Genomic DNA, 21392 nt, shown 5'->3' with positions numbered 1-21392 from the left:
CAATCCTTCGTGTCTGACTTCGTTCTTCTGACCCTATTCAAACTTACTTGAACGACCTGAGTTTATTAAATAATCCAGATAAGTCTTTGACTGCCTTGTCCTCGTTATCACTCTGGTAATATTTACTCCACCTAAAATTGCTGCCAGGAATGATTTATTTAGCCTTTCAGAGCTGTTTGAAATAATTCCTCTCTAGATGGCCGATGAAAGCACCGAGAGCCTCCCTACAGCTCTCCAACAGAAGCACCCTCGTTAAATGTTAGTGCCCCGCAAGCAATTGGTCTTCTTTTCATTTATCTAGTTCTTCATCTGTTTGTGCTTTGGCAATTTTGTGTTGTCCTCGCTTTTTCCTCTCGTACTAAATCAAATACCTGACGGAAGTCTGTTACACTCAAGCCAGTACCTTTGGGAACTGGAAGTGTTAATCGCATCGAACAAGGGAATAGGTTTGTTTACTAAGACTAGTTTTCTATAAAAAACATGAAGATTGGTGTTAGTTGTATTCTTGTCTATTTGCTGTGTCTTAGTTGACTACAAGACTCTTCTGCCCATGACTGATGCCAGGCTAAGCGGCTGCTGCTGTTAACCTTATTTGCTTTCTGAGCACGGGCCTCACGGAGACGCAGACGTCTCCCAAAACACCATCGCAGTACCAACACCGTGATGTTGGAAGGCCAGAAATCTCCTCAGCCACCCTCTCTAGGACTCCCATGCCACTCAACACCGTGCTAACTTCACCCTGTGTCTCACTAACAGACGTTCCCTGGCATGTTCTTCACAAGAGCCTTCCGTGTCCCCGTGTGATGCATCTTCCTGCCTGTTCCTAGGTACTGAGCGGCAATAGCCACCAGGCACTTGAGATGTTTGGGATCTTTTTGTGTGTTTTTCTTTTTTTATCCTCCATCGGCTAACAGTTGCCTGTTTGTTCTAGGATTAAGCCCGCAGCAGGGCTTGGATTACGCATTAAACGAAAAATAATAACGAAAACTAGAAACTTTGTTCCCTTTGCCCCGGTGCTAGGCAGGACGCCTCCATTTGCCCCGAGCCGTCCCCCTTGGCTGATCCCCCTGGCCGCGTCCCTTCTTCCACTCCTCGGAGCAGAGAGCTGGCTGCCGGGGGCTGCCGTCCCGGCCCACCACCCGTCACGGCCCCGGGGAGGGCCCCGAGCGGGGCCGAGGCGGTGCCGGGGGCGGGGGCCGCGGTGGGCGCGGCGCCGGGGCCTCCGTCCCGCTCGGAGCCGTGCCCCGGCAGCATGAGGGGCGGCCGCCGGGACACCGCCGCCGCCGCCGCTCCGGGAGCAGCCGCCCCCCGCCAGCCGGCGGGCGGCGCGGCCCCGGCCCCGGCCCCGGCCCCGGCCCCCCGGGAGCAGCCGCGGCGGAGGAGGCTGCGCCCCCGGCGGGCGGCGTGACGGCGGGGCGCCTCCCGGCCGAGCCATGGGACAGACCTCGGTCTCCACGCTGCCCGAGCCGCCCGGCGGTGAGTACCGGAGCTGCCCGAGCCCCCCGTGCCCGGCCCGGCCCCGGGCTCCTCTTTCCGTGCCCCCCGGGTAACTAATAGGAGGGAGGAGAAGGGGGCAAAACGGGGAAAAATTAAAAAAAAAAAAGAAAAAAAAAAAAGTTGGGGAAGGAAAGGGCTGCTGGCACCTCGCCCGGCAGCGCGGCTGGTAACCCGCCCATCTGGCTGCGCTCGGCTCCGGGACGGTTCGCTGTGTGAGCGGTATTTATTGGGAATAAATAAAGAGCATGTGAGGGGAACTTCGTCTTAGTGTTACTAATGGAGGAGCCGCAGTTACTTGCGGAGTGACTTTCTGGAGGTAGGAAGGAGCCGTGGGTCCCTTCCCGCAGCCGTGGGATGTAGGGGCTGAATTAGTTCCAGCAGGGTCTGAAGTTTCCTGCAGAAATGGCATCGCACGCATGTTTTTCCTCCACGTCTATTTCCCTTGCGTTCATTTAAAAAAAAATAAATCCCATTGTAGTCCTTTGTATCAGTTGTCTTCTGAACTTCATTCCTAATTCTCTCGCTGCTTTTAACGTAGGAATGTTCTGTCTACCAGGAGACAGTACAACAGATTTCCTTTATTCCCTTTTCCCCCCTTTCTTCTCTTCATGGGACATTCAAGTATAGCTTTAGCAGTAACACCTACGTTTTAGCAAAGCTTCGTTGTGTTGTCCGTGGTGCAGCTTTCCCCTCGTACCACCCCAGGAAAAAATCTTGGACGATTTCTTCTTCTGCCAAGCGTTACGTTGGACCATTTCCAGTGCGTTTCCCCATCTTGCTGAAGGTCTCGCCCGGCAGCCAGCACGTTAGGATTGTACCGAGGTAGGCACTGAGGAAACAGCTGTGAGGAAACAGATGTACGGGTTAAAAGCTTTTGTTAAACTTCCTGTACCAAAACGCGTCTGAGCTGCTATGTGCAAAAGTGTATTTTGGGGTTATTTTGGCAGGAGGGGGGCCTGTATTTTGACAAATCATAGCTGGGCTTGCGTTGTCTCCGCAGAATGTGACTGCGCTGTAACTGGGCTGGATTTGTAGGTTTAACTACAAGAAAAAAACGTCACCCTTGAATATTTCCCTAACAGAAAATGGTATTTCCAATCAGGAGCAATAAGATGCAGTTATCTGAAGGTGCGGATTATAACGATGCTACCTTGGTGCAGCCAAATAAATTCTTGTCATCACCCATTCAAGAGCAGTGGGCTTGAGACACTGCTGGAGCCTTCAGGAGGTCTCGCAGAAGAGCAGTCCCGCTGCAGGTTCAGCCCCATCGGAAATGTTGGGAGAGCATGCCCTCAACGAGAAGCCCTTGGGGCAGGGACGTTCGTGAGGGGCAGAACTGTGTATTTTCTCTCATCTGCTGTGCGGGCATGGTCTGAATGCTCAATATATCACGAAGTTTGGGATGCCTGGTCCAGCTCAGTCAGGGCGGGGCCTGGCTCCCATTGCTTCCGATTGAGACTGATCGCCCCTTACGCGAGGAATCCTAAAATCTTCATTGATTTTGGCACGCCGGCCAACGACAAGCTGTTCAAGTCTTTGACAGCTGCTAGAGATTAGAGTTGAAGGAGATCCCTGTCTTGTACGCACAGTTTTAGTGTTTTAGTGCCAAGGAATCAATAGTGCATTCAGATCCCTAGTGAGCCAAACAAAAGCAGCTGTGAGAAGTCGCTTGCCTGTTGGCTCCATTCTTCTCCCCAAACACGCCAGCCTTTAGGGGTTGTGATCCTGCTCTCTCATGCCCTTCATGTGCCCATGTGGGGTTCAGAGGGACTGTTTTCTGGGCACAGCAGGGCACGGTACTGGTGAATCACAGCGGGGCCTCAGCTGGGCTGATAGGCTGAAAATGGTTTGATACAGAAAACTCAAGTAAAAGATTTTTCCTGAAAGGGTGTTATAATAAATACAATATACCGTATAATACAATACTCAGTATGAGCACAATTCAATGTCCTGCTTTTTTTTTTTCCCCTCCATTCTTTAAAGATTTACTTTAAATAAAAGATTTTACTCTTGGAAAGGGAAATATAAACTGAAATATTTAAACAGCCCGACGTCCTGTGGGCACTTTCCCGCTGGGTTAAGTGCAAGACTGAGGCCTTCCTATAAAACTCTTAAGTTCTCAACTCAGCAAATGCTTATTCACACCAGCCAGAGCAGAGCTCTGTACAGAGAGGAGGAATGGTGTTTTTGTGTCCCACTGCCTTCCAGCAACTTCTACATGCAACGTTTGTATGCAGCAATGCTCTCTCCCTGGGGTTTGCTGTCAGCTGTGGGTGTTCAAGTATTTTGGGCAGAAGAACCAGGGCTTTGGTCTCCTCCCCTAACTGTGATGGGTAGATGGACAGCAAAGCAGGTCTTAGCTGTCTTTGGACACCCAGCAGGCAATCTGTTGTTCCTTCTCCCTCTCAGTTCCAATTTCGCTGGCATTTAGATTCATTTTCTAAAGCTTGTTTGTTATTTGTCGTGGTCTGCAACTGTGGACAGAAAAAAGGAATTGGCCAGTGATAGCAAGACAGCGTAGATACGTGGAAAAGGATGAGTGCATACTGTCCTTGTTCGTCTTCCTTCCTCTTCTGTGATTATCCCATGCCTGGCAGGACTTGATTAAAGTGCTCTCTCTTCATTCATTGGCTAGGGTTTGGTGCTTTTTGGGGTTATCAGCTATCATATGCAAAGGCTATTACTTCTTTCTGATAAACAGCTTATCAAAAGATAAGAGTTGTGCGTTTTTTCCTTTTGGGTTTGTTCTTGGGTGATTCAGTACCATACAGAGTACTGGCAAACATCTGAGTCCTCAAGTGGAAGTGTGATTGTCATATTGCGAAGCAAACACTTAAAGAAAAAAAAGAAAAAGGGTATTTTCAATGGGGTGGAAAAGATTTCTGGTGATTTTTTTTTGCAGTTATGACTTGTCAAAAAATGAGGCATGGTAAAAACACATCTATAGGTGTTCCTAGAAGGGCATCCGTCAGTTCAGCATGGAGTCTGTGGAGCACAGCTGAGTGTATAGAGGGGAAGGAGCAGGCTGTAAAGGGCAGGTCTCAAGAACCTCCTGCCCTGATGTCAGGGTGTTCAGCTGTGTGAGCTGAAGACGGGGGCCAGATCCCTGTACTGATCTGCAAAGAGCCGCGTACGTGCGTAATCCATGGGTCTGTTTACTGTGGGATGGGTGGGAGTTCCTTTCATCTTATACATTTAGTAGAAACAGAGCACAAATTGTCAGGCTTGGGTTCATCCTGTTATAGACCAGATTTTTTTTTTTTCCAGGACATGAAAATGTACTTCGACAGCACAGGAAAACCATTTCCCACCCAGCTCACCCCATGAGATGAAAGCAGTTACTCTCAGGATCCTGTTGTTTGTTGACTTTGGCACTCAGTGAAATAATTACCATAGGTCAAAAGTTAACATGTTTCTCAGACTGTTCTTTTTCATCTCTCTTGGCATTATGGGATTTCCTCTTAATTGACAAGAAAACAGCAGCTTCACCTGTGTCTGTGCAGAGAAATTGTAATTGCCTTAACTGGGCAAACTTATCTTAATTCTGAAATGAAATGGAAAACTGATGTTTGTTTCAGCAGTTCCAGGTGTTGACAGCCAAAGTAGTTGGTTATCCGTGCAGCAATATCAGGGTTTGTCATGGAAGAGAAGTTATTCCAGCAGCACTCCACAGTAGTAGCTACTTCTGAGCTGTACTGATGATGCTGTGCTGGAGCAAGAATTTCTGCTCCTATGGAGATATTCAGCAACAGCCTTAAATTTTCATCCTGACTCAGTCCACTGCAAATCTGAAGGTGCAGACAAAGCGCTTATAGTAATAATTCCTAATTGGGGAAAAAGATAAAATTTATTTTTCTCTTCCAGCTTCTCTTCCTTTTAAAAGTGGAAGAACTTTGACATCATTGCACATTACAGCAGGGTATCTCAAAGCATTTACAGGTGCACTGAGCTACTCACAACACACCTGTTAGCAGGTCATTTCAGTTACCAGTGCACTTTAAAGAAAGGAAAGGCAAGATATTTAGCTAAAAAGTCAAGTCCCATTTGAGGTGAAGCACTAAATGACTTGCCCGTAGTCTCAAAGGAAGTTCTTGGCAGAGAGCATCATCTTTGGTGTGGTTTTTTTTTTTTTCCCCAGGTTTAAATTGACTGAGGGCTCGGAGGCTGAATCCTCGCAGTACTGCACTGGGAATCCTATTCTTTTTTTGTCCCTTCTTTATGGTTTTGTAAATTCTGGAAGAGTTATAAGTACGATGTAAAGGGAAATCTGTTTTCAGATTCTGCTAAATTTGCATCCAAAGCTTTTCTGGTTTTGTGGATCTTGAGCATGGCAAACTCTTTCTCATCTTACCTGTGTTGTCAGATGGGGCTGCAGATGTGGTAGCTCCGGGATTTGGACTAATTAAGTGGACAGTTTGCCCCAGGATTTGGGCTGAGGGACTGAATACTTTAGATACCTTGTCAAAGGCCCAGAAAGCCCATGTTTTCAGACAGAATGGGTAGCCACAAATTCACCTATTGCTAATGGGATCTGTAAGTGTTTAGACCTTTTAAAAGTTGGTCCTTGTGTGTTGTGGGCTGAAACACCAAAATAATAGAAACTCCTGGGTAAATGTGGGTCTCAGTACCCAAAACCATGTTCTGGCTTGTGCTGTCAGGGAAGGTCCAAGTGTGACCATGTGAAGTGAATCAGTATTTATTTATGGGGCAGCGTGTCACCTCTTCTCGCTCTGAGGCTGCTTCAAGGATGCCAAGAGTTCTCCCCTGCTGCTGCCAGCAGAGGTGACCTTTCGTTTCAGGCATGCTGGCTGAGATGGCTTCGTGTGCTGATGTTTGGTAGTCACTGATCACCTGTTTGCAGCATTAACCTTCCATCACCTTCCTCATCTGCTATGAGGAGAACGAGAACCATCTCCAAGGAGGTCAACGCTGACGGGGCTGTAAAGCCCCGTGTGCTGACCAGGTTTGTATGGAGTTGTGTTATCAGATGGCCACCCTGATACTTCCCCCAGAAGCTCCCAGGAGCTCTCATTTGCCCCCTGAGCCCCCTGTGCTAAGGCACGCTAAAAACTGATCTCACCCTGTAAGATCTCAGCCGCCCCTTGGATCAGTTGTCCTTCCTTCCTAGGTCCTCTTCCTCAGCTTTCTTACTGCTCGTGGATAGTGATGCCTTGTTCTTAGATGGCGTTTCTCATTACAGGTTCCAAAACACTTTCCAGTTGTTTTCATAATATTCCTTGATTTAAATGGGAAGGCTGAGCCTGAGGAAGCAGGACAGCCTACTTGAAATCACTCAGTGGGCCTAAGACACAACCAGAAGGAGAAAAAAAAGATCTCCCAAGTCCTCGTCAGTGCTTGAGCCCTATCACAGACCCACCTATTAAAAGCAGGAAATGCTTGAATGTTAATATCTCTCTTCGTGTGTTTTTACCCCCTTAGAGTTATCCTTGAATTGTTTTGGACAATGATGCGTTTCTAGGGCTAAAAATGAAGAAGTGGTTAACATTTCTGAAAAATACTTCTGAATCACTGCTGGGTTGGGATTTATTTTTTTGCTTTAGTTCTTTTAGAACATGCTGATGATTAAAAAATAGAGTTCATTTAAGGCTTTGGAGCAATCACTGATGCATTTTTTACAAATACTTCAGCCGATACTTAGGCTGCTTTAGGAATTTACTTCCGCTTGTAGTTTTTCAGTCGTAGCAATGGCTAGAAAAACATTTCTGATCCACAGAAATGCCCAAACCAGGTGCTATTCAGTCCCATATGGAGGAGGAGTGCTTCTTGAAGAGTCCCTTCATTGCCTTCTCTAGTTGGCCTAAGTGGGATTCCTGGTCCTGTGCTCTTTCTGATGGGAACCGTGGCAGTGTGATAGAGGGATTTTCATGTGTCTGGGCAAGGCCAGCGCTAGGCATAGGGGGAAAAATAGAGGTGGAAGTTTGCCGGTGATGGTTATTTGGCTCTGGTAACAGGCAGTTTAATGTTGCATGTGCTTGTGAGTCAACAGAATTTGGTTCTGCCAACGTTACTGAGAAGCTTTTGGTCAGATCCGTTTTCAAGCCACATAATGATACTGATGTTAAAAATACGTGCAAAGAGGAAGAGAAAGAAAACAGGAATACAGACCATCATCAGGCAAGGTAGGCAGACAGTGAGGGTTTCTTATTTTTTTCCCCAAAACAGAATCAAAGGCAAGCTTTGAGTGTGCCTTTGAACCAATGAACCGAACTGGGTCATTTACGTCTGTTCTCAGGTGATCTCTATAACTCCTAGGTTGCCAGGTGTATTTTTTGGCAAATCTAAAACTATGCTGTGGCTCTAGAGCATGTTATTTTGTATAATGTTGTATTATGGAAATGTTTCAGTCGGAACAAGTCAGGAAGGTCACTGTGAACATCAAACTGATACAGGTGGTAAAGATGAGCTGTTTTCTCACTATCTCTGACTAGAATCTCATGGGTAACAGTGCTGGGTGTCCTCTCTTGGCTTTTTTGGTGCCTTTTTTTCCATTTTCTGGGCTGGGTTATAACATTACACTTTGTGAATCAATTTAGCCTTGCCTATTTGCAATCCATACGGTGTTTTGGACTAACAGTCTGTACAGACAATGCAGTTACCCCTGTCCATCACGTGGAGGCTCATTATTAGGGAATTTGATTTCAGACTTAAGTTGCTCACAGGCCTTATACAAGGTTACTGCATAGGAACAGATTTCTTCTGTCTATGGCTTGTTTTTCAGGCACCTGGAAACAAAGTCTCTGTCCAAAGCGAAAGTCCAGTTTACCTTTGTGTTTTCTCACTGCTTTAAACAGCCGTGATGACCAGTGCAAGTGGGGAAAAAAAGCTAGGGAAAAATGAGGGTCTCGGTTGCACTGCCATTTTGTATGGTAGTCAGGGATATGCAGACAGGTCGCATGCAAATAAAATGAGAAAAAATGTGAAGATACTGACTTACTGTCTGGTTTATGGTGATTGGCTATCTGTGAGTTGGACGCCACGCTTCTATATAATACTGTAAGCCTGTGATAACACTGTCACTTGGCAGGTCTGACTATTTATACAAAAGCCTGTGACAACAATACCCTTATGAAAATGAAGTTTCATTGAAAAGATGTAAACTGCAAAGTGTGTGTTGCCTTTTCCCTCTCTGATTCCTGCTTTGGCTACCAGCGAATCTGCGTGATGTTTCCTTGAACAGAACCGGGCTGTGGTACCGCTCTCCTAGCTCTGCAAGCTGTCAGGAAAGCAGGGCCTGTTCCCAGAGCTCAACCTGCACCCCTGCCCCTGCAAATGTGCTTTTTAATTCGTGTTGTGAGATGTCTGTACTCTCACTGCCCAAACCAGCAGAAAACGGTGGTCAAGGCAACTACCAGGATAGGCAACAGAAAGCGATCTGGATCCAAGCTTGTGTTTGGTAGCTACCTGAGCTACATAAAATAGCACTTAGCGGGAGTGAAATTGGGTCTGGGAAGCCAGCTCTGTGCGCCAGCGCCCTTGTCTTTGTCCTCAGCAAGCTGCTACCTCTGCTGATGTATCCCAGATCCTAATCTATGTCGATATGTGTTGTTGCACCGATGCCAAAAGGCACAGCAGTTCATGGCGGAGTCACGGTGCTGTAGGCCCAACTTACGTCCTAATATGCCCCCAGCCAGTTTTTGCAGATACTATAGCGAGTGAGAGGCCTGAGATACTTACTCCTAACCAGCCCTTTGTGACCCATGAGGCTTTGGTAAACCTCAATGTGGCTTGTAGGTCTCCAGCCTCTGCTGTTTAATGGACGCATGGAGATTTCTTATGTTTGGCTGCCAAACAGGCGATGTTAACCAACGCAGTAGCATCCTGAGGCAAAAACACAATGCAGCTGCAAATAGGAAGGGCCTGTCAGCTTTGTGACTTTCATCCTGTACATTTTTCTTGCTTATAGCCCCCAGAGATCAACTTACCTGAAGCTTACCTGTCATAACAAGCAATATAAAGTCAGCCAGGCTGAGAACTAATCTCCTGGGGGCTTTTTTTCTTTAAACACTCCCACTCCATTCACCCCCTCCCCAAATCCTGAGAGTCAACAAAGAACTGACACTTTCATTTTGCGTTTATGAAACACGTAGATTCAGTGGGGTACAGACAAGCAGTTAGACTTGTAACCACTTAAAGTCATTATAAGCTGGTGGGAAATGATTTTTAGATACTGGCTGTCTTTATGAGGAAAAAAACACCAAACAATTAATTGCCAAGAAATTGGGCATGTTTAAAGTATACATGTATAATGTGTTATAATTTATTTCATTGGTAATAGCTCAAAACTGGCTGTGTATTTCCTTTCCTGTAAATGTATTCAGTGTGTCTGAAGATTACTGGCTTGTTCCTTGCAGTTTTGTAGATTTATTGCATTTCTGAGTGGAAGGAAGTGTTGGTTTTGGCACAGATGCTACGAGTATTCTTGTTCTGAAAATGTGAAGTAGTGTTCTAGTACACCGTTAATCTGGCCTCTTTTATGTAGACACAAAGAAGGGTGTAGTGGCTTTGTTGTCCTGTGTGTTAGACCATCGTGCATGGTCCTCCTCTTCTGATGAATTGTTCAAGTGATTCATAAAAAGAAGGAAAATACTAGTATTAATAATTTGTATTAAAAATCCATATGTGACTTAAAACAGCTTCATTAGTTGTAGAGTAGTTCCTGTGCTTAAATACTGGAATTGAGAAGTTTTGAAGGCTGGTCCAACTCTTCTTAGAAGATAACGGATTTGGTAACTTGGGAAGAAAATGCTGTTGTTGTTTCTTACTTGAATATTGCCACTTTTGAAACACGGAAATGGAATATGGAAGAACTACATAAGGCCCGATTGTGAGACATGAAAGAAGCTATGTCTGTGCAAGTGAGTGAACAATAACATGGACAACTTGAGGTCTGTGGATAAAGCCAAGTTGTCAAGAGCTGGACAAGCACCAGGCAAAAATGAAAGATGGTCTATAGTTTAGTTGGAAGGGAAGTCAGGGAGAGTAGCAGAACATGAGCCAGCAGGAAAAAGGAGATGTGAACTACAAAGCATTGCACAAACTACATGACCATGACGCTTGGCTTTTAAAGCCTTTTGTTTGACAGCGCCATCATGTTTACTGTATGGTGAACATGATTCTGAAGAGAGGACAAAAGTTTTTGCTGGAAGAGTTTGGGGGAGTTTGCAGACACCTGAAACTGAAAAATACATCCTGGGTGCTTACGGCAACACCTCTGCCTTAACTCCCCTCTGGTACTGTTCATTCTGCTAGTTCCACCCCCAGGTGCTTGCTTACCTTCCCCTACGCAGAAGCTGCTCCTTGCATAGCTAGTGTGTGAGTGTTTCCCAAGCTGCGTCCCAGTGCAGAATAAGCACGGCTAGCTGAAACCCTGCACCAGGGCAATTGAAGCTTTTCCACTGACTTTGCCCTGAAGTGGGGTAGGGAGTGTTCGTGTGATCTCTTAGCACACAGGAGTGAAGGCCCCAGCTCATTGCCCTGGCATGGACTGGGAAGGTTTGTGTCTCCCAACTCTGAAGTCTTCCATGGGCATTAACCAGTCCTGAAAATGGCCATTGGGTGGTAAATGTTGTCATCCTCTCTTCCTCACTAAAAATGGAGCATACAAGACCTGGTGAACTGAAAGCTATAGACCAAGTGACTAAGTGAGCAGAAATGAACAAAGTCAGGCCCCGGATTTTTGCATTCACATCTTTCAGCCAGCTGTCCCTGTAGAGAAAACATCTCTCTCCGTGTTGCTCAGCCTGCAGTACATCCAGGGTTTGCTTAACCGCAGAAGAAAAACACTGCAAGAAACATCCGTAGAAGATGAGGTGAACCAAAAAACAAATAAAGTCCTTCATTAAGCGAGTTGAGGGTGGTGGAGGACTCCATCTGGAGATAGTTAGCCACAGCACAGGGTTAACTTGCTTGCTATCCCTTCAGTTTGTCAATGGGAACAGCCTCCTCTCTCCTCCCACATCTCTGTTACTCTGCCTGTGGTTTAGCAGATAACATAATTACATCATGACAGTCCCTGGATGGGAATGCTGCTGTTTAGCATAATTGGCAACCTGTTTTTTCCCTGAGGGCTTGTTTCATGGGTTGTATACCAGCAGGGCAGAACTGAGCCTTCAGTGTCTTTTCAGCGGCACAAAGCTGTCTGGCAGCAGAGATCGGGTTTTTTTAACCCCGAAGAACTGACACACCCTCTGTGTTAATGGGGCCGCAGGTTTTATTACTATGTTCCAATTTAATTTTTTACTCTTTCTCTTTATGCACTAAATTCCACATGGCAGTGAGAGGAGAGTGGAGGAACAACAGAGGAGGCAGAGCTAATTAAATTAGCCATTTCTTAAAAACAAATAAATACCAGGCAGTTCAATCTCATTTAAAAAATAAATAAATACCAGCACGTAGCCCATTTTTATTGGTTCAAGCAGTTACTTCCATGCCCAGATGTTAATGCAGGGAAAACTTGCGATTCCCAAGGGGTTTATTTTGTCTTACTCTATTTCTTTATAACTCACTTTGTGCTCCCACCATTTTTGGCATTTTTATTTTTTTACACAAGGGATGGTAGCAGAACTTTTGAGACAAGCCAAAAATTGTTGTTCTTTAGGGGGTAAAGAAAAAGGAATGTGTTTGGGGTGAGGGAGAAGGGAAATTTGGGTAATACTGAGATGGTGCACCAGGTCACCCTTCAAGAGGAGACAGCAAAGTAAAGAGGTTTTTTTTTTTTTTTCCTGACATACTGACAGGAACTTTCCTTTTCTAACCCAAGGATTGGGGCTGGAGTCCCACAGAGAGCTACACACGTGTGTGCAGCCACATATATTTGTAGAAGTTTTTACTATCCGATTAAGATTTATATTATATTCTTGGTGTAAACTTCTGTAGTGAACTTTTCAAGAAAACTGTGACATTTTTCAAAGTATTTCTTGTCTCTTATCAGTTAAAACAGAAACGCCAGAGCTCCGATAGCGATCACTGCAAATGGTTCTTTGTCTAAAACCACTTAAAGAACTGGGACATGAGACACTGAGCAGCACTCCTCAGAGCTCCTCTGTAGCAGGATATAGTGGATTTAGGGTAAACCCTGCTACAGCAGGGTTTTGCTTAGGTCTCACCGAAGCTGGGTAGGTGCCATAAGCTGTGTCGTAAGAGGTAAAAGGGGTCCTTTAGTCTGGTGGACAGAGCCCTCCATGTCACCTAGTCTTACTGTAATTACCTGAGAAGAGAGCCATCTGTGTTACAGTGAACATTAAATTTGACCTGAAATGAAATTGTTGATGATAACTTTGTTCTCAAAAAAACACAAACAAACAAGTTCTGTTTTTTATTGTCCACCAGGCATTTTCACCCATTAGTCACCTGCTTTTACTGGCGGGTGCTTTCATGCTTATAAACAAAATATCCAAATAACCCCCCCCCCCCAAAAGTCCTCTGACTCCATATAAAATGTCAGCTACGTTCTTTTCAAAGCTTGACTGAAGCACACCAAGGGCAGTATTCTGCCAGCGTGTATTCAGCTCTGCATTTAAGCTCTGTCTTGTTTTAGCCAGGAAATAGGTGGGTTCATCAAAATACTTCATGGAGGCAAAGGTCCTTTCCGAGAGCCAGCATGCAGGGCCGTGAGCTCCAGAGCAGCTATGGTTCTGAAATCGGTTTGAAGGCAGGTTTAAGACCGTGGGGGTGCTGACTGTGGAGGACGCCAGTGCTGGTGCTGGAGCTGGGCGGGCAGGCCGCTGGTGGGACTGGGAGCCTCACTCCGCGTGACAGGGCTGTGTCTGTCTGAAGGCCTCTGGAGAGCTGGTGGTGTGACAGGGACCGAGAGAAACCTGGCCGAGCTGCTGCAGTCAAGTCAAAGCGTAAAGCTGGATGAGAAGAAGGGGATGGCAGGGCAATCCTGTTAACATCATTACCCTGCCACGGCTGGGCCTCCTGCTGCTGGACACCTGTCTGAACCCCATAGGGCAGCCTTTAAAATAGGAGGTTATATGGTCACTGCTGGCTCCTGTGCGTTCCCTCGTGGTCATAGAGTTGTCTCCATGCTACTGCTGACACTAGACATTCAATAATGATGGGTCAAGCTCATTAGGTCATGACGCATCAAAAGTAAGACTCTGGACCTTTCCTTTTCTTTTCTTTCTTTGCCACTTGGAGGTTGCTATCTCAAGCTGTCTCTTACAAACACGAAGCTGAAAACTTTGGGTTTATTTTTAAGTGAAAAAATTTAAATAGAGAACCGGTTCCCAGTGACTTGCTATTCATAAAAGCATGAAATTGCCGTGAGATTTGCCAAGAAGCTTCGAGTTAGTTACATCATACATACCTCTGGCAGGAGCACCGCGGGAGCGGTGCGGGGTCCCCTGCCCGTCCCCTTTTGGGTCCCTGCCGGGTGAAAATTGCTGCCCTCTCGCCGAGCCCGAGCCTGGCAGCCAGCTGGGGTGGAAGGAGGCGAGCCGGGGAGTGAGCATGGGGCTTGGAAATGCTGAGTGCTTGAATGTTTGCACGAGCAGGAGGGAGGTTTAGGGGGAATTATAAACGTTTTTTTAAGCCAAGAGAAGTGATTGAACCCTTGATCACTCCTTTTCATTTCCAGAATGTCACAACCACTCCCCTGAGCTCAGGAAGCTTGGAGTCAGTTGTTTGCAAGCTGCTTGAAAGCGCTCTTTTAAAAAATAATTGTTAGCCTCTCTGTTTCCTAACCTGCTTTTACACCAAGCCTGTTGCGCTGGAGATGAAGTTACGCATCAGCTTTGTTTGGCGTGTCAAAGGGTTTTTTGGGAGGTGTTTTCTGAGGGAGGCAAATTGCAGCTGGCTGCTGGAGGGGCCCCGTGCCTTTGGCAGGCAGGGAAGTGCAGAGCTGAGCAGGCTTCAGGCGAGGAAATGAGGCTGCAGAGCTGCAGCACCCACGTGAGCAAGGGTGTCCGTCGGCTGTGGGCTCCCTGCTTTCCTTTGCCTCCTGTTCTGGGGGCGAGCAGGGTGCTGGGGGAACAGCCAGGCTGTGATGCCTGCTGTGTTCCAGCCAGGAATGCGATCGGGATGCAATCCCTGCGGCTGCTTTGTGCAGCTGTGTCGGACAGTGGGGAATGCCAGGGAGCCATGGCCGGGGGGAAAGGAGGGACCCCAGAAGCCTGCTGGGAGCAACCCCAGAGAAGGACACCCGTGCAAACACCTCCAGAGGAAACTCAGCATTTGAGGCTCATTTCTTTGTGGGAGAACCGATCCACATAGCTTATTAAATGAATGGGTAAATAGCCCACGCTCTCTGTTGTGGTGCCTGCAAGCTGCCAAATCTGTCACGTGAAAGCCCCCAATGAGAGTGTGAGGAGCAGTCAGGGCAGGCAAAAACTGAGAGTGGCACTTTCTGAGGTATTCCTGTGGGCTTTTCGAAGAGATGGCTTGCTTTCCCAGGGACCTCTGGAAACAGTCGTGTGCTCTATCACATAATGTTCCCTCCCTAGGAAAACATTTGGTAGTAGTTTAAAAAAGAAAACTTCAGAGAGCTTATGTAAAGCCAAAGTGAATTTGTTGAACCCTGATGCTGTACATACTTTACTTGGGATGATGTTGAATTTCCAGTGCTGGTTTGAGCTGCTAGCAATAGTTGCAGAGCCTTCCAGTGACACTCAGGCTTTTTGTACTTTTTTTTTTTTTTAATCAAATCCTTTTAAACACACAACTAAATACTAACACTTCTGTGTTTTGTTTGTCTGGATCGATGTGGCCACAGTGCTCACAAAGTGGGAAAACTTGAGCTTTGTCCTCAACCTTATACACACTTTTTACTGCCTAATCCTATTCCTATCTTTGGCACAAAATTGTGTGTGAATTTCTTCTATAAGCTCTTAAATGTTACGCTTGTTCAATTCACTTTGAAGTGTGTTATATTTCAAGTATGAATGGGTTATTCTTTAATACAGTATTATCCTCCTGAGGATGTGCTACCAGAAACATTGACTCTTCCCAGCAGATCATTTTATAGAAATATCCAACAATATCAGCTGCACTTCCGACGTGTTCAAGAACTTCAGCTGTCTCCAAGCCCATGACCCTGTTTTGCTTTGCTTCATTTCTCCAGTGGCACTCTGTTTCTTCTGAATCATTAAGCAGCAATACTCTGAAATTTTCAAATGTTTAGGGCAGCTTTAAGTTTGACCTTATTGTCAACGAAAGTACAACAGTGAATGATATTGAGGTTGAGTTACTCATGTTCATAGCTGGTTTTAAGTTGATTTTTGTATTGCTTGCAGTGGCCACAATATTTCAAGTTTTCTTCACCAAGGTACTGCAGAATCAAATATTCATGTTTGTAGCAGTGGCACGTGCTGACGGAGCTGGGTGGTTGCAGTTCCTCCATGTCAGGCAACGGAGCATCACTGCTGAAACTCAGATCAATGCTGTGTGCTGAAGCTAAGCACTGCGTGAATGTTGATGGTGTAGCATAAATATGCATTGTCAGGAACAAAATGGGGTCTTGTGTTGTATAGCTGCTTCGAGGCTCAAGGGATGCTCATCCACTTCCAGCTAAAATAATTCAGTTTAAACTTGTTCGTAGAAATTCAAGTTGATGCTTTATTTTAGCCTATGGATTACAAAGATTGTTCAATGTCAATGTGTGACTGAGGGAAGTTTTAGAAAATTATATGCTGTAAAAAAAGCAAAACAAATTTTTTTTGATATCTAAAAAATCTTTAAGATGCAACAGGTGAGCAGGTGGCGATGAAAAATCAGAACTCTGCTATTCAAGCTCTTCTCTTTCACTTTGTAGTTAGAGTTGGTGTAAAAATGGTCTCTGTTTTTTTTGTTTGTACAGCTCTTGTCACAAACAGGTCCTGATCTATGACTACACCTCTTAAGCACTGTGATAATACAAGTCATTTATTATTAATGGAGAGCAGAGGAGAAGTGGGGACCTGAAATACATTCATTTCCCCACTTCCTTGTTTCATGCTGTATCAATTATGTATTTGCTGTGTTTATGGTGCTCTTAGAGTTGTTGTTTTCCCCTAAGGGAAAAAGGAAAATTCTGCTGTAAAAGCTGAGCAAGTTCTCAGTACCTTTTCTGATGACAGGATGGCTTCTCCCCATCCAAGGCCTCACCAAGCCATGAGACCCTCTGGTTGGCTTTGTCAGGGACCTCCAGGAACAGAGACCTGAAGGGGCACCCAGGCTACTTTCAGCCCCTGCTCTGCTCACCTCTCCAGGCTCAGCACCTGGGGCAGCTCGTGGGGCACCTCCCATAAATGCTGATTCAATGGAAAAAATAAAGTTCAAAATGTATACCGATCGGTCTTCAAATCTGCTTAAAGATGATTCTGTAATTCTGTAGTGTTTTACGGCGCCACTAGCTTGCTTGATGGAATTACTACTTCGTGATTGTGTAGGAAAGGGAATATACTGTTTTTATTTATTTAAAGTGTAACTAAATCCTATCGCAAACTGCATATGGACCTTTTTTTCCATGAAAACGCCCCTGAGCTTCGGAGTTTAATTTGGTAAAGGAAGAGCAGCTGGGCTGACAAATATGTCAGCTTGTGTCTGATTTTCTCCACCCTGGCCCTAATAAGGAACAAGATGCAGGGAATAAAACAGCTGTGTGCTGTGCAGCGAGGCATGAGGATAGTAATGAAACATGATGCTGAAGAAAAGTCAGCTGCAACTTGGCGACTCCCATTTTCTCCTAGCAAATAAGATAACTTCAGCTGTATTCAGGATCCTGGTATTATACACACAGAAAAAATATGAACGGTTTTTGCGTGCTGTAGCTTTAGAATTGACAAATTGACATTTTGACTGAGAGGAGCTATGTTTAATCATAAGTAGTTTCTTGTGAGTGCGTTGGAGTTGTATTATTTCTGTTTATCCAAGCTAGTATCTAGCAACAAAGGCAAACAGTTTAAAGGCAGTTGAAAAATAAAATTAAAATAAACAGTTTTCTCTACAAAGACTGCAGGACTAATAGCCTGCAAAAACGTTTGCAGTGACAGCAACACTCAGAAATTTGCTAGCTGGATTTAAAAGTGTCCTTGACCTCTGCTGGGTTCAGAGGCCAGCTGGGTCACAGAAATAAACTATTTGCTTCAGGTTTGACTTGCACACTTGTGGACAAGTGCAATATGCTGTTTCCTGTGCTAGAAAAAAGGTGTTGAAGTAGTGCCAGTATGAAAGAAAACGTCACCTTTAAATGGCAGTACAGCGAGCTCCGGGCTGTGTGCAGGGAATTTAATTACACAGCTGATCAGATGGATCCTAGGATCTTTTGTAAGTAAATGTTCTGTTAATTGCAATCAAGAGCTCCTTATTATTTTACCTAAACGTGAGGAAGCGTTGGGATGGGAGTCCCCCAAAACCAAACCTGCTTTCAGATTTATATACACGTTAACTGTGGAAGACTTGGTTAAAGATGTATGATAATGGGAAAAGCACACATGCAGTGTTCATGCAGAACTGTTTTTGGCAGGGATGTTGGGTAGTCAGGAATGAATTGGGATGGGTGAGCGGGGGAGGAGAGATGCGTAACTACCTTCCCTGGCTTCCTTCATGTGGAAGAAGGAAACAGCCACCACTGTTAGTGCTCCAGGCGGTCATCACGCGAGCCTTTGATGTGCTGTGGGGGTCAGGGCGTGCTGCTGTGAGGGCCTCTCCTCTCAGCTCTTGTATCCTTGTGTGAGACCTTACACCACAGGCGGTGAACTCGGGCACTCTTCCTGCTAAAACTCTTCCATCTCTTCCCAAACTCGTCCCCATCCCCTCCTGTCCCCTCCTGCTTGTTCCTGACTGAGCTCCGTGGCACACCACACAGCTCAGTCTTGTCAGCACGCTGTTTCGCTGGCCCTCCTGTGAAGTAGAAAGGAGCTGATTTATCTTTAAAATTCTGTACAAAAAGGATGTTTTTTCTGCTGGCTCAGCACAGTGATGAGGTGCAGCCTCACAAAGAGCGACCGACATGGTTGTTCAGCTGAGGTTTCCACCAAGACGCTGTGAGAACCCAGGCTGAAATAGCTGGAAATACGCCTGTGGGCTCAGCATCTCTAGAAAGCCATATCTGCGTACCTACTCCACTGGCAGTGTTGATGCTTTCTGGAGACGTCCCACTGCTCATAGCACCGCGGTGAGCAGTGCGGTTCTTTGGGCGCGAGCTGTGAGGAAACACCTCTGTCTTTCCACATGTGCTGAGGGAGGGGTAGAAAGGCATCGGAGAGAGATCAGCAGCCGAGTTGGTTAGCCTGCACAGCAGGCCGGATGAGCTGTTGGCAGCGCAAAATCCTCGCTCGGGATGATGTCAGGCTCCAGGTGAACCAGCCAGCTTAGATCTGAAGCAGCCCCGAGCTTGTGGCTGCTTAGGTATGGAGGGGAGTGAAGCCAGAAAGCCTTTGAGGAAAAGCCCAGAGTAACTTTGGCTGTGCTTTGCCGGTTTTGCAAGGTTTTTGACTCAGCTGTAGCAGTGAGTCGCTCAGACCGTCTGAGGGTGTGCTGGTTCACTCCCCGGGCTGGCTCCTGAGAGGAGCCGTCATTTAGCAGCTAGAGCTGCAGGGATTCAGCAGGCCGAGGGGACAAGGACTGCCCAGCACGATTCGCGCTAGGCTACCAGGCTGTCACTCGCCGTGCTTCTTCCAGTTTTTCTTCCAACAAATTCCTACTGACTGTATTTCTCATCAAATTCCTGGGAGCTCTGGGGATGGCACATTCCAGTTTAGTGATGACATAGCGTAGCTATTACGTTTGCCCCCCTTTTGTCAGGACAAACCAGCACCGGGGAGCCCCAGGGGCACGGCCTTCCCCTGTCTTCCCTCTCCTCGGCAGGGGCTACCGCTAGGACAGGTGGTACAGGAGCTGCTGGCCCCGCTGAGCAGATGGAGAGTAACTTTGCAGCTAGCTGGAGGAGTGGGAACAGGGCCAAAGGCTTCCACGTGGCACACTTGGCCGGCTTTTATCTCAGCGTCAGTAGTGCATACGTATTAATTACCGCAAAAGATGTTTTTGTTTTTATTCCTGCTTATTACCGCATAGGAAGAGGGGCCACATACTCACTTCAGATTATTTTCGATAGCCAGTATCTGTTGGGAAGTTTTATCACTTGCCTGTAGCTAAAAATATCTGTTGTAAATTTGTTGTAGGTATTTTACTCCCCTGTATTAGGACTACATCAAGACATCAAGAAAAGTCAGTCAGTAAGGAAATATTTCCAGTTCTGCAGTTCTGGTTTTCAAATGTGACATTAAAAATATCATTAGGGAATTTAACAAGATGAGTATGTGCAGCGCACTTCTAGGTTGAATTACAGAATTATCCAAAAAGGTTTTAAAACTATAAATAGAAATATATATACCATTGTACTTTAAGGAGATTTATCCCTTAATATTCTGACACACAGCATTAATTTTCAATCCTCAGCCTTTCAAAGCAATTTGGATGCTCTTTCACATGTACTGTGTTGTTGTTGTTTCTGTCCTCCCACATCTCTGTTACTCTGCTTGGATTTTTTTCCCCATTTTTGTGGAAGTTGCTTGGATCTAGAATGCAACCTTTGACCTGATGTTTCATATATCTGGAAAACGTAACTGTCTGGAAATTTTCCATTTGCTTCTTTTCACTGGAGTATTGGGGTTGAGAAGAGAGGAGCAAGCGGCCCGCGTTGAACTGCTGATCCCTTTTCTTTTGGTCTGAGCCAGCCGCCTTCCAGTCAGAGAGCAGGTATCGAGACGTTTGCAGCCAGATCACTTTCAGACCTGCATAACGGGATTGCAAAGCATTTGTTTATTCCTTTCTTGGTAAGGCAAAGGGATGGAAGTTAAACACTGGGCTGGAGAGCAGGAAGTAGTGCAGATGTGCTAATACGGACTGCATGAGGCCAAAATGTAAATTCTTAATTTGCAAACACATTTGTGGGCATATTACAAGCATAAGGTCAGGTCCTTATTTTTATTCAATCCCTAAGCAAAATCCTAGTATGTTTTGACACGAGAAGCAGGTGAAAACAGAGTAGGTGAGATTACAGAGGTAAAACCACAGTGTTAATGCACCACAGAACACCCCCCATTTGCTCAAATGCCTGTGCAGATGTAGCTGGGAGCCTTGCACAGGTATGGCAAGGGCAGTTTAATCTGGCAAAGTAAAAAGACAAACAGCTAAACAAGCTCGTCCAGGCTCTAAGAAATTAATCCTAGGTTTACAGCTGAGAGAAAGAGCTGGAATAAATGCATGTGGGAGACAGCACCATTGCTCAGGCAAATCTGAAACGTGTGACTTGGCTCATGATCCTCCTCTTCTGTGCACAGCATCAAAGGAGCGGGTGGCAGGGTGTGCCTCTCCTAGCTTCCACGCTAACATGCTGTTCTCCAAGGGGTTTAGCAGTGCCTGTACAGGATTAGTACGGTGCTGGCTGTGCTTTTTGCAGAGCCTAGGCAGGGACTTACCAAAGGGGAGAGCAGAATATGGCCTGTTGTCCGCAGATGCAAAACTGGATTTCCGTTTCTCTGGCTTTCTGCAGCAAGGTAACGCTTTGCCTGTGGTGAAATGGGAGTTGCATGGTTCACCCCTATAAAAATTCATCTCTCTGAACTTTGGCATTGCTGGTCCATGTGCGACTCTGACAACCCGAAGGGTGTCTCTGCATATACCCTTGCGGAAGCCCGGGGGGCACTCAGGCTGCAGCTACCCGAGGAGGATCCCCCCGCTACCCATGCCGGCTGCTTTCAGGCAGCAGCCAGAATCCATCTGAAGTAGCCGCTGCCCACCCTGTTTAGCTCATTGCCAGCAGGAGGCCCAATTAACATTTTGCAACATTGGCAGTTCCATATGGAAACTACCATTCAGCCGCCTACGTTTGAACTTCAGCTCTTTCCTTTCATTTAATTAAAACACAATCAAGTCAATTAGCTCATGACAGA

General features: G+C 46.0%; 1 protein-coding gene across 4 annotated transcripts in view; it reads left to right on the top strand.

The window, feature by feature from the left end:
• Positions 1–21392, top strand: part of PHACTR2 (phosphatase and actin regulator 2) — a 137080-nt gene that overhangs the window by 54472 nt on the left and 61216 nt on the right. The window contains exon 1 of one of the 4 annotated variants that reach the window (XM_066994222.1): positions 1223–1476. The exons of the other annotated variants lie outside the window; for them this stretch is intronic. Coding sequence (XP_066850323.1) covers positions 1434–1476 — 43 coding nt within the window. The 5' untranslated portion in view covers positions 1223–1433. Of the gene's footprint in view, positions 1–1222; positions 1477–21392 lie in introns of those variants that run through there. 4 annotated transcript variants of the gene reach the window in all.

The sequence above is a fragment of the Anser cygnoides genome, chromosome 3 (assembly GCF_040182565.1).
Source record: "Anser cygnoides isolate HZ-2024a breed goose chromosome 3, Taihu_goose_T2T_genome, whole genome shotgun sequence".
Taxonomy (NCBI): Eukaryota; Metazoa; Chordata; class Aves; order Anseriformes; family Anatidae; genus Anser; species Anser cygnoides.
Note: the sequence above shows the minus strand (reverse complement) of the source record. Positions and strands in the feature narration are given on the sequence as shown.